Source organism: Betta splendens, chromosome 10, assembly GCF_900634795.4.
Source record: "Betta splendens chromosome 10, fBetSpl5.4, whole genome shotgun sequence".
Lineage (NCBI taxonomy): Eukaryota > Metazoa > Chordata > Actinopteri > Anabantiformes > Osphronemidae > Betta > Betta splendens.
The window spans coordinates 8,318,400-8,330,742 of record NC_040890.2 but is presented as its reverse complement, the minus strand read 5'-3'; the positions used below and the strand labels follow the sequence as shown (position 1 = coordinate 8,330,742).

Genomic DNA, 12,343 nt, shown 5'->3' with positions numbered 1-12,343 from the left:
GCATTTATTTTAAATGTACAGTGAGGCTGAGAGTAATATTTTAACAGTTTATCCTAAAGTGCAAAAGAAAGATTAGAATTATTTGTCAAATGAAGAAAATGATGAAGTGGGTCAATACCATTTTTAAAATTATCTACAGATCGTGTTGCGTGTATGTACAGATTATGAAAGGGGAAATATGATCATAAACTACAGGTATGTTGTCATTGTAGCCTAGTCTGTATACGTAGGACTGGCATCTCAGAACTTTGTTCCTACAATCTTATCCAAATAAACTTTGGTTTATGACTTACTGTCCTGAGTGCAACAGTACTCTGATCCAGGAAGATATAAGTGGGTGGGAATATAATAAAACACTGTCATAGCAATTTCAGTAAACAGAAAAATAAATAAACACAAAGTACTAAGTGAGCTCTTACTGCAGTTTCTCTACATAGATGATAAAAAGTGCCTGGCTTGTATATAAGACAACACACACGCATTTAAATTATTTCTGATACTATCTGAAGTCATTAATAAACATTTTCAAACTGTAGATGAACTTTTCAAAAAATAAACTAGTAATGCAACAGAACAGACACATTCTGTTTAAAAGAATGAATAAAAAAAGCTCAATAGTTTTATGTACATTAATAAATATTTAAATATAAGACTTTCAGACTTGTGATTTTGTTACTTTTCTTTCACCAATATTCTGTGTTTTGCCCCACGGGGTCAAATACAGTAAATGCTTTTCGTGAGAACTTTTCATAGACGATCGCTGATTTGCGAGGACCCGCGTTTTCTGTCTATTACGGTAAAAATGGCAGCTTGGCGCGTGCTCTCTGCTCTGGAAAGACGCAGAAACGGGGGTGTAACAGGGAACAGCACAAACCAAAACAATCGTAGGGCTGCGTTACCATTTCCTGAACCGAAAAGTGTCGATTACGGAATCGCTCTCGGGAGTTGTAACTCCGGTGAATCGCACAGTTTTTTGACATCATGTGCTGCCACCACGAGAGCCCAATAATTAGCACCTTTCTTTAAAGCAGTGGTGAAATCCACGGAATGTTCCACAGTGGAACAGCTGACCGTAGGATGCCGCACTTAGCCTAACGACATGTGAGCTTTACAAGGGAAATATCAGCGATCAGATGTTTGCATATTAACAATCAGGTAACGACACTCCTCCTCTTGTTATTGCTTTGGCCCGGTTGGATTTGGGAGATTTGCGGTGCGTGTTTACGGGAGATGGTTAGACGGGTGATTAGGGCTGTCATCCTGCTCAACCTCCAGCCCCTCCTTGTTTTGCTGCTACCGAGTGCGATGTTGCATTATTTACCTTCAGTCTATGGTCTATACCGATGCTATTCTCCCAAGTCGGGAACGGGTTTTTAGTTTTGCGTGCATTCCAACGACAAGGCACGTCGCAGTGCGTTACAGTGAAACCTCAAAAGCAGATGAAGACATCACTTATTACCTCATACTACACAAACAGGGCCTGACTTGTAGTTTAGATCCGAAATAGCTTCATAATCTTCAACTACAGTATTATACTAAACCATTTATAGCTGTGTTTATTGTGATGCAAAAACACAGGCAAAGATTTTCGCATAGCTGGTGAAGGGTGTTCACTTGATCATGCAAGTGCAATATTACATAACCGGCTTGGTGCTCTACGGTAGGACACTGTGGCCTCTAGTGTGATGTCAAAACTCACACTGTGGGCTACATAGAACTACAGTACGGTAAAGCAGCATGTCTTACAACATAAACAGTGCGTGTTTTCAGATGTCTGAATCTAATTAGGAAAAAGAAATTTATTAATCACCTTTTGTGTTTGCACTTAAACATTGTGAGAAACCTATACACATTTGTCAGGAAAGTGATGCACAAAAGGTTGCACATGGGACCAGAAACCTAATTTAGGAAGACTCTGAAATGTAGGTTTGACTGTGCACCGCAAAAGTCAAGTAGCAATCGTATTACTAATCATTACTATTGATGCAGTAAAATGCAATAAATCAATGTATGCATAAATATGTTGAAGTCAAATACAGTTTAAATAATTTTAAAGGTTTGTTTATCTATGGAAATACAGTTGATATTCTGTTTGTGTACAAACGCACTAAATAGTATAAATATAAATAGTCAAATTTCACTTCCTTACTTCCCATCGCTGGTAAAAGCTGTATTTAAAACGTCTGTCTGTATGTCTGTGTTGTTGCAGTCACAACACAGGGGCACTTGATCATTCTGTAACCTCGTCCTTTAGCTATAAGGATTACAAACGTAGGTAAAGAGCATTTCATCACCACGTTTTTGTGGCCTGACAAAAGCTTGGGAGCCTTTTGTTCATCACATGCAGGCAACAACAGGAGCTACTTGTTTTGATGCGCTGTGGCTAGGACCGTCTGGACGGCTGCAGTCTGTGTTTGCTGCGCGCCGATTGGCCGCTGGGCGCGGGGGGCGTGGCTTTGTCATAACAATGCATTTCAAGGAACACACACGCGCCAAGGAATGTTTTCCGTCGTAGTGTAGCTAACCTTGTCTTTCACACCTTTAACGGCATTTCGTGCTCAGGTCAACGCCGCCGCTCACGGACGCGACGTCTTGCGGATTATCGAAAGAGACGGGGTGTCCCCTATGCAGCAGCAGGCGGCGTCCGTTGCCTGGCTAGCGCTAGCGAGCTAAAAAAGCAGCTCCGTCGGGGGACGTTGTCAAAGACCTGTCGGAGGAAGCGGTCGATTGATATTCAGTTAACGTTAGTTTGTGTCGGGTGGCGGTGGTCGACTGGAGGCGGTTGCGTGCGAGGATCGCTGGATGGGACGCGACATTTGGACGCCGAATCACCCGCCGTCTCCTCTTCCCACCGAGCAAGTAAAGTAGCAGAGAAAGTAAGATGTGGACTGTGTTGTTGGCCAAGTCGCGTAGCTAATCCCGTCGGCACAATGCGCGTCTCTGTCCAGTATAACCGCGTAATACCACAATAAACTACTGGGCTCTAAGTGATCGGACCGACCCAATCGCGCATCAGCGTTTTGGCCGCACATCGCTCGGTTGCGCCGAACTCCAGCTGAGCGCCGCTGTGTTTGGACAAAGCGTTAGCCGCGCTCAGCTAAAGTTAGCTGCTCTCCTTCAACGGGGGACATCGAATTTGCCCGGATAATAAGCAACCAACGGCCGCCGCGCTGCCAGTGTTTGTGGTTCGTGCTGAGGTGCGGACACAGACGGGGACAATTTAAGGCCACGGCGGCCTCCTGACGTCCACGCTAGCGAGCGGTCCCGCTCGCTCGCCACATCTTTTGTTGTGGCTTTGTCTTTTGAGCACATGGCTTTCCATGTTTTCGTTGAGGCAGGCTGCAGCGACCCCTATTTAGTCTGTTAAGGAACATAGCTCGCCGCATTAATTACACAGGCACTTTACCTTTCATCGCTTTGGTTAACGGTAACGTGTCTAACGCTTTTGTAATGTCTTAAAATGTGTCCGTAGGTAAATCAAGATTCATAAACGGCCACTTCCCGCATATAAAGCTCTTATTTTCTGTGATTGATAAAACGATATTATGTGTGTTTTTAAAGCTGGTTTATGCAAATATGAGCTGCAATTATTAATTAACCCATTAGTAAACATCCAACAGTCTCCTTACGAGGCAGAACTCGTCTCACTGATATGATGAAGGCAATTGGGACGTAAATGTTATGAGACTACCCTGGGTTGTGTTTGTGGTCTGCTGGATTCTGTGAACATTAATGCATGTAGATGGCGTTTGGGTCAGTCATCATGCTGAGAGAGAATATAGTGGAGAAGTTTTATGTTATGTAATTTTAACCTATTTAAGACATTTTCATGTATTTATGAATGAGAAGCCTCGATTAGGTAATCAAAGTCAAATTATGGCAGTGATGTTGTTACCGAAATAAAACATGTTACAGATTTGTCATTAAAAGTATGTTAAGTGATCATTATAGTAATAATGAGCACAGTATATTTGTAACTTATAGTGCCGTATTAATTATAATTGTAATAAGTGTAACGATTTAAACTGTATGTGTATATGTACTGTGATTTATACTGGTACAATTTGTGTTGGAAAGAGGTTTAAACTAGATAGTTTGTTCTGCCTTGTTTTCTATAGTTGGCACGCTGTGTGCCACTTTGCCAGAGAAAACCCAAGGACCTAAAATGTTGACCTATTTTATTTTGCAGGGTTAAGACAATCAGAGGCAACCTACAAGTGCCTCCACTGTACGGTTTCCTTTCCCAGAGTGTGACTCGTCTGCACGACGTCACCAATGCGACCATGGGAAATTGCAGTAAATAGGCTGCCACCAACAGCCCCCTTAAACCCAAGGAGGTTCCTTGGAGAGCCCTGTAACCCCCCCGTGCATCTCAGGAGAAGGTAGACTGACATTTGGTGTCATTTTATATGTTTTGCAGTATTTATTTTTTATTTTTTGTATAATCTAGGTTAGCATACTTTAGACATATCAAATATATATATATATATTTTTTTTATGACTCACATTGCCATAAGATCTCCCTATATGTTTTCCCCTTAATGCAGAATTCAATCTTTGTAGAATTAATTTTTATATGCGCATGAACTATGTTGGATCTATACATATTCTCATTTGATATTCTATGGTTTGTGAAATTCGCCTTGCTTCTTTAGTATAGTAAATTTGGTGTTACTGAAAGCATCCTTCTTTGTTGCTGACTGTTGTTTCTGTTGTATGTCATAGCCCACCTGTGAGACGCCAGTGGGTTCGACGAGACAGACCTGTACTGCACACGTCACTGGGCCAGAATGAGAATTTCCATCACCTGCTTTTCTCCCAACATCACCAACAAGTTCCTTTAGATGATTCCAGACAATACAGCCACACCAGCACAGCACCACGCATGCTTCACCCTGCTGCCCACCTGCCCCAGCAGAGCCCCATCATGGTGGATCTACATGACCAGGTATAAGGATGTAAACAACCTGATGGCTAATGGAAACATTCTGTATTGTGTGTTGTTTTGCACAATTTGCATGTTTTACAGAAATCCTACATTGTGTAGTTTAGGATGACATTCTTCTTGGCAGCTCGACTTTTGTTTCAGGCACATTGTGGAGTCACACTATCTCCCTCTCTCAAATTGTTTCCTTAAAAGATGCACCAGGGAACAGTCCCAATATCTTACACTGTTACAACGGTGACGACCCACGGTTTTCCCATCCACACCGGGCAGCCCCTTCCAGGGTGCAACGCTCAGCAGCTCCCAGCATGCTCGGTAATGTTCAGCGGACAGCTCTCTCTGCTCTGCTGCCTTCCTCCTCCTGTGAGTTTAAAAAGGAAGAGCCCAAATGTCAGTGGCATCCATCTAGCACACCATACCAGCCATGCAGTCTGTCACTGTTCGTGATATACAAACACGCTGCTGCTGTTACTGTGCAGGATTTGTAATCTAGTTGTGATATTTTTATTATTAGCAGCAACATTTGCGCACCTGCTGTAGAGTTCTGGCTAAGATGATTGTGTTGTTGTTGTGGTAGTGTTAGTGCATCATATCACTACATGGTTTCAGTTTGCTTTCATTTTAAATGCCTAACTGTGAACATTGGAAGCAGATCTGCATTTATTTATTATTATATATGGAACCAATTCACAACAGAAGTTACTGTAAGGTTAAAACCTTGCAGTTTAAAAGTACAATTATGTAGAAAAGCTAACAAATCCCAGATTGCAGTCTGCTTTAAAGTGGTGAGTTTTAATAATGCGAGAAAACAAAGGAAGTGGAGTGTCATAAACGTTGTCCTTGTTGTTTTCCTTTCTCCAGCTCATACAGGCATGTACCATGCAGCATATGCCTGTGTCTTATCAAGCCTTTCCACCGCTGATCTCCAGCGAACATTTTGTATTGCACCCAAACCCATCTGTCCCCCCCCACCAGCCACCGCACCTTACTCCTTTGAGCCAGTTTGTCCCTTTACAGCCACAGCACCCACGCATGGTGAGTAGACGTCGCTCGACGCATGGTATTAGATTAAATTGCGGTTCGTTGAACACGGGGTGCAAAACACTAGTTTGTCAATTTAACCTTTTTATTCTCTGCTCAGCCTCTACAGAGGGTGGAGAATGAAGTTGACCTAAGAGGGGACCAGCACCCATTAGGGACCTTCTCCTACCCTCCATCTCATCACCCACCAGCGCTGCCTCCTTCTATGCCCCTACAGTATCTTCCTCAAGAGCCTCTGCATCAGGAGCTTCCCTTCGGAGTGGTAAGACATTTGCAGACCTTTGTTTCCTAGAGACATTCACAGCACACTTAACACTTTTATCCTCACACCTGTGCCAGACGGTGACAGGACAGTGCATTCACAGCTGGAGTTTGAATGTCTCTATGGGTCTAAAAGGTTTAACTTTAGTTACCTCCAAATAATTATTGACCTGTTGTTTGCATTGGAGTTCTCTTTGCCTGCCACACACAGGTAGAGTTTAAAAATTGTGTTGTACTGGGGGCGGCCAGAAGTTACAATGTAGTTATCTTGAAGTGCCAAGATTTTTACAGTGGATTGTGCCACTTTAATGGAATTTCAGTACTATAACAAACACTGCTATAAAAGCCATTGTGTCGTACAGCGAACATGTTGATTTTAACAGAGGTTGAGATAAATTTGTTATTAGAAAGGTGAGAAATCTTTCCAGACCCAAGTCGATTAATTTTAGGTAATACCTGCATGTACTACTTGGATGTAAGCTTGAGTACTGGTGCATCACTGGCCATTGAGAAGCTCCACTGCAGCAGTCTGGACTTAATTAAAATTCTCACAAGCGTCTCGGTTCTAGTCGGGGGACTGTTTCCCGCTTAGGCTGCTACATATAAGGAGGCTAAACCCAATTGCTGTTGGTTTGCATAAAGGAATCCTTGACAAGGTAGATTAAAGAAACACAACTGTTAGTACAATTGTTTGTTGTTATATATGGCATCAAAAGTATAAATACGGCTTTACAAATGTTCATATTATTTGATGTTTATTGTTATTTACCTTTTTTTTTCCATTTCTGCAAATATGATTTCTTCAGCCAAATACGAGGCTTAGGTCAATTTAATTTGTGTGCTTCTCGTCAGCCATATCCCCACATGTTGCCCCGGCGAGTGAGTGGCCAGAGATACCGGCTGCAGCAACCGCTTCCTCCTCCACCACCACCTCCGTCATACTACCCAGGCTTCCTCCCTTACTTCCTGTGAGTAATTTCTGCACAAGGGTTACTTGCAAACTTACTTATTATAAAACAAATTTTTAGTAGCTTACTGCCATCCATTGGTTACTTTATTAATTTATTGCCATTGTGTTTTTAAGAAGCACTGCCCTGGTTGTTTTCTGACTATGCCGGATTCCCTGGATCTGTTCTGTGCAGCCAATCAGATTCTAGAAGTTCAGAGATGGTTAAAAAACAACCTGGGTTGTGGCTTTTGAGGCCCAGGGTTGGTCACCAATGGTTTAGTTTTAATCACCTGCTGCATTCTGACTTTTGTGTGTCCTTTTTTCCGTTCCGGTGATTGTCTAAAAATTTGCTCAGCCGTTTCTGTCTCTCCACTTTTGTTTAGGTCTATGCTTCCTGTGCCTCCAACAGCAGTGGGACCGGCCATCAGTCTAGACTTGGATGTGGATGATGTGGAGATGGAGAATTATGAGGTCAGTGTGGCTCTTGGAACCTCTAATAAATCTAATTTGTGTGTACAACCTACTTTTACCTCTTGGCTGTGAACAGTGTCAGACAATTATGCCCCAAACCGTCTTAAACCCGATTACTGTGGGAGGAAACACATTTTCCATATTGTGAACACTATTGGAGCTTTTATGGAGAAGCTACTATTGTATTAAAGTAAAAATAAATTATGCAAAAACTAATAATTGTTTTCTGTTTATAGGCATTATTAAATCTGGCTGAGAGGTTGGGTGAAGCGAAGCCACGTGGACTCACAAAAGCAGATATAGAGCAACTTCCGTCCTACAGATTCAACTCTGAAAATCATTTGTCTGAACAAACGCTGTACGTCTTTTTCTAAATTATATGAACCTGTTCTCTTCAGCTCATTCATGCTTTTTACACCCTGGCTACTCTTTTTTTTTCTCCTCAGGTGTGTTGTGTGCTTTAGTGACTTTGAGTGTAGGCAGCTACTTCGGGTATTACCTTGTAACCACGAATTCCACGCCAAGTGTGTGGATAAATGGTTAAAGGTAAGTCGTTGACTGTTCTCATTTCACTGTTATGTATAAATTCTTCTGTGCTTGCAGTACAAACTTTTTCTGTTTAACTTCCAGACCAATCGCACTTGTCCTATCTGTCGAGCCGATGCTTCAGATGTACACCGGGAGGTGGAGTGAGAACTGTCTCTGGGTGTTGAACTGGAAAGCTGCACACACCAGAGGCTGCCCCTAAGCTGGGGACACCTGCCACCTAACCTGCGTCCTCCAGTAAATATAGCTTACCAACCCACTGTTCCTGCCCCGTTTCTAAATAATAAGCAATCCAGGATTGTTACTGGAGCCTATTGTACCTCTGCTGTGCTTCATTGTCCAAGTCTCATGAAACCCACTGCCTACTGCAGCCTATAGCCAGAGTTCTGGGATTGCCAGCCAGTTCGTTCTCTGCCCCCTTGTTGCAGATTCCAAAGATTCTCCCTACAATGCATTATTTGCTGCTTTTGTTTACAGGGTTTCATTTTTAATTAGTGGATTTGGTTGTGGTGTTCCTGTATAGTGGGAATCCTTCATTGGAAGAGGTGAGTTTGGAACCTGGAGGATGATAGGTTGGACACCATGTGCAATTAGCAGAAGAATAATAGAAATGCTTCAACATGGGTATCTGTGTTTGGAGGCGACGCCTGACCATCATAGATGCATGTTTGTGTAGGTCTTGGGCAAAGTGATTTGTTAATAATGTATGTTCTGCAATAACGTATTGATCATTTCAACAGTTTTTATCCCTTATTTGCTTTTTGTTTTTGCCAATGCTATTGTGAAAGTGTGACTTGCTGTGTTTAAATGCACATTTTGTTAAGCCTGAGGTTATGGACTGCAAGCAATGGGACATGCAACCGTGGGGTATCTGCTACCCCAGATAATCCACTCTGGACCACAGATCTGTACAAAAAAAAACAGTCACGGATTAACGACTGCATCTTTTTCGAGGTCATCTGGCATAACTGCACAAGTGCTACATCCACCCTCCACGTCAGCATTGTTCCTCTGGCAAGTGTGTATGCGTGTGTGAGTATTACGTGTGTGTGTGCGCGTGCTCGGGTGTATGTTTGTCCTGTTGACAGAGCCAATGCATTGTGTAACCACTGGAAACAGGGCAGCATGCTACGATTTGCATGAACTGTTGATTCAGACTAGCAATATTTTAATCAAGCATTGCCACCAAAATGATCAAATTCCAAGAAAAGAAAAAAAAATGAGACAAAGAAACATAATAAAAGAACTGCTTGCTTATTCAGAGTGCGCCATGAGGGAAGACTAGCATGCGGTTCCACCCTGACTGTGTTTAAGGATGGAAGTCCTCATCTGAAGGCTGTGCTGAGGCCTGTGCTGAAAGCAATATGTGCAGTGAGTGGCGAGTTTTAAATGAACTTTTCTTCCCCTTTTAGGAAGACTGGGCTTTTTATTTCTTTCTTTGTGAGCTAAATCCAATATACAGATATAGCCTACTGTTCAAAATTTCAGCTCTGCCTTCTTATGACCTTGACAAGCACAAACCTATTACTAATCCTAACAAGATACTTTTTACATTTCCACTTGTTTTAAAAGTATGCCATTTAAAAAAAAAAGTTTATTTATTGGTTTTATCTTCTAGAGAAAATGCATTGAAGGAAACAGTCGGAGCACTATGTTCGTGTATGGTATGTGTTTTATTCCAGTAACTTGGTCGGGTCATTAACTAAGGCCATGGCAATGTGTTGTAAAAGAGCAAAATGTATAGCTACAGTGTGAATGCTTTTAGATAAACGTTTGAAGACAAAAGAATGTTAAAGCCTTGTAGAAGTCACTGGTGACACCCCACAGTCCCTGTATCCCCATCTATTCAAATGATACCAAGCCACAGTGTTGAGTAGTGTAGAAACACTGTTAGACTTCTAGTTCCCAGCCTGTGTTCATAGTAAAACAGGATCTATTTGGGGCGGGAGGGGAAAGAACAACAAATGAACCTTTAGCTTTGGATTCATCCTGGTCTTTTAACTGCCCCATTAAGCACTAACAGGCAGTTGTGACCTTTGCTTTTGTACGTAAAGGGACGTAGCCTTTTTCTTCACTTTATTTTCTTAAGTGAATGTGAGTCTTTGACGTGTGTGCCACCTTCTAGAGAAAAAAAAAACAAGCCATTTAATGAGTTAAACCCACAGCTTTGAGAATTAACCTATGTGTACATATCTATTCGCTGGCATATATTGTAAGTTAAAAAAAATCACTCAGGGCCTCTTGATATATAAAAATATAGAGGAGAACAGTCCATTTTAAATGGAAAGGATGCCATGAAAAGGGTATATCTGAATTTAGTTTGGTCGTTTTCCTCAGACCATAATTTAATGTAATCAATTATAATATTCTGTTTTGTCTCCAATAGTAGCTATTACATCATTTAAAGACAGGCATGCAAGAAAAAAAGATCGGTAAATATGTTATTAATATTCACTGAAAAGAGGCAATGTACACTGCAACTCATTACAAAGTGTATTACTCAAACCTGTTTGACTTTTGTTCTTGTACTCAAACCATATGTTGAGAACTAGCAGTCGCGATCCAATTTTTAAATGTGCCGCTGCGCACACTATCCTACCTAATTCACCCCCAAATCTACTTCAGATGTGTTTGCATGACATTTAAAAGAAAAAAAAGTAAAACAAGTGAGTTCTGGTGGAGGATATCTCAAAACACTGATGGGGACCTATTTAATGTTGCACAATATGCATGCTTGTCAACCAGATCCCAACTGATTTTTAGTTCTAGTTGGCTTTGGGTTCTGGGGGTTTGGATCTTAACGCTCAGCTGATAACTGCCATGCATTGTACTGCACACATTTGTAATAGAACTGAATGACTACAAGATTTTATTGCGCTAACTTCATTTTATAGAAAAAAACTGGTCTTGAATCCAGAACTTCTTACATACATTGTGTTACTGTTATTGCCCTAACGACTGAAAAATTACATGCTCTGAAACTACTGTAGTTTATCAAAAGCCATAGTGAAAAGGTGCTAGATGTTCTGCTTTTAGGTATGAAAACTCACTTGCGTGAATGCAATAGTTTGTCATGGATCCCATGTATTCTTAAAGCATGTTATACTAATACCCCTAAACAATGTCAGTGAAAATCAATATAGTTTAAGGGATTTTTAAAAAAGAAAAAAAAAGATGAAAGTGTTGTCATACTTATTTCAGTGTAGTACTGTACCTGCCTATCAGGCTCTTGCTCTCAGTGTATCAATATCTTAAAACGTATTGTTCACATATAGATACCTTAATTCATATTAATGTTAGCACTGTTATTTTTGGAGTAACTATTTAATTGACAATGTCCAGCTATGCTCTTACATAAAAAGAGAACCTCCCGTTAAGGCCTAGGTAATGAGGTAACTTTTAAAGACAACCGAGAATAGAGTCTTGTAGTCTTTCTGTTAGGAATTAATGAATACTCTCACAGCTTGTATGGTGCAAAAAAGATGTGTTCCAATAAGCAGCTAAAATTTATTTAGGATTTGTGATTGATTGCTCTGTAGATGCCATTTATTGTTTACCAATGATTTTTGCTGTGGTGGGATAGTGGTTTACCGTTCTTACTCTCCCTGGCCTCTAGGGGTCTTTCCCTGAACACCAGACTACCCACCCGCCAACAGAGCCAGGGGCATGTGTTCTGTGTTAGGCAGATATTTTGCTTTGGTACTTGCACATTTACAGTTACCTCATTTGTTTTCCATGTTTGTATTGGGGGTGGGGTTTGGGGGGAGAAAACAACTAATATATATTATATATAGGAAATGGTTCTTATTAATGTTATAATTTTTCATTCCATTGGAATCATATTGTTTGTAGCATTTAACATAACTAGTTAGTGTATTATATATACATCTGTATACTGTTTGAAATTTTTAAGATTTGTACTTTTTTTAAATGAAAGTTGCTAGTTATGCTTTACCAAGTAGTGCAATCATATTTTTTTTTATTGTTGTGGCTGATTTGAGAGGGTTGTTCACTAATAAATGTATGATGTATACCAATAACACAGGCTACGTATTTGAAATGGTAACATTTGTGCCTGTCCATTTTAAAGGCCCGATACTATAACCCTTAGGAATCATCCCCCTCCTCGT

The 12,343-nt window shown here is 41.0% G+C and overlaps 1 protein-coding gene across 5 annotated transcripts; it reads left to right on the top strand.

The window, feature by feature from the left end:
• Positions 1-854: 854 nt before the first annotated feature.
• On the top strand, positions 855-12,253 carry rnf44 (ring finger protein 44). Of its 5 annotated transcripts, none has more exons than XM_029165694.2 (11): positions 855-1,155; positions 4,190-4,382; positions 4,726-4,948; positions 5,141-5,308; positions 5,807-5,980; positions 6,087-6,248; positions 7,100-7,215; positions 7,580-7,667; positions 7,904-8,025; positions 8,114-8,213; positions 8,298-12,253. In XM_029165694.2, exons 2-11 carry the CDS (start codon positions 4,276-4,278, stop codon positions 8,358-8,360), a joined length of 1,323 nt encoding a protein of 440 aa, XP_029021527.1. In that variant the 5' UTR covers positions 855-1,155; positions 4,190-4,275; the 3' UTR covers positions 8,361-12,253. The 5 variants fall into 5 exon arrangements, with proteins under 5 accessions (XP_029021527.1, XP_055368495.1, XP_029021528.1 ...); XM_055512520.1 differs by lacking the exon at positions 855-1,155 and adding an exon at positions 2,464-2,855; XM_029165695.3 differs by lacking the exon at positions 855-1,155 and adding an exon at positions 2,464-2,859.
• The last annotated feature ends 90 nt before the right edge of the window (positions 12,254-12,343 follow it).

What these genes read in the sequence shown, in the direction of transcription:
- rnf44 (XM_029165694.2), top strand. Translation starts at nt 4,276, where the DNA reads ATGCGACCATGGGAAATTGCAGTAAATAGGCTGCCACCAACAGCCCCC. An exon ending in TCTGCTGCCTTCCTCCTCCT is followed by an intron (nt 5,309 to 5,806) that starts GTGAGTTTAAAA and finishes TCCTTTCTCCAG; the next exon opens with CTCATACAGGCATGTACCAT. An exon ending in AGGAGCTTCCCTTCGGAGTG is followed by an intron (nt 6,249 to 7,099) that starts GTAAGACATTTG and finishes GCTTCTCGTCAG; the next exon opens with CCATATCCCCACATGTTGCC.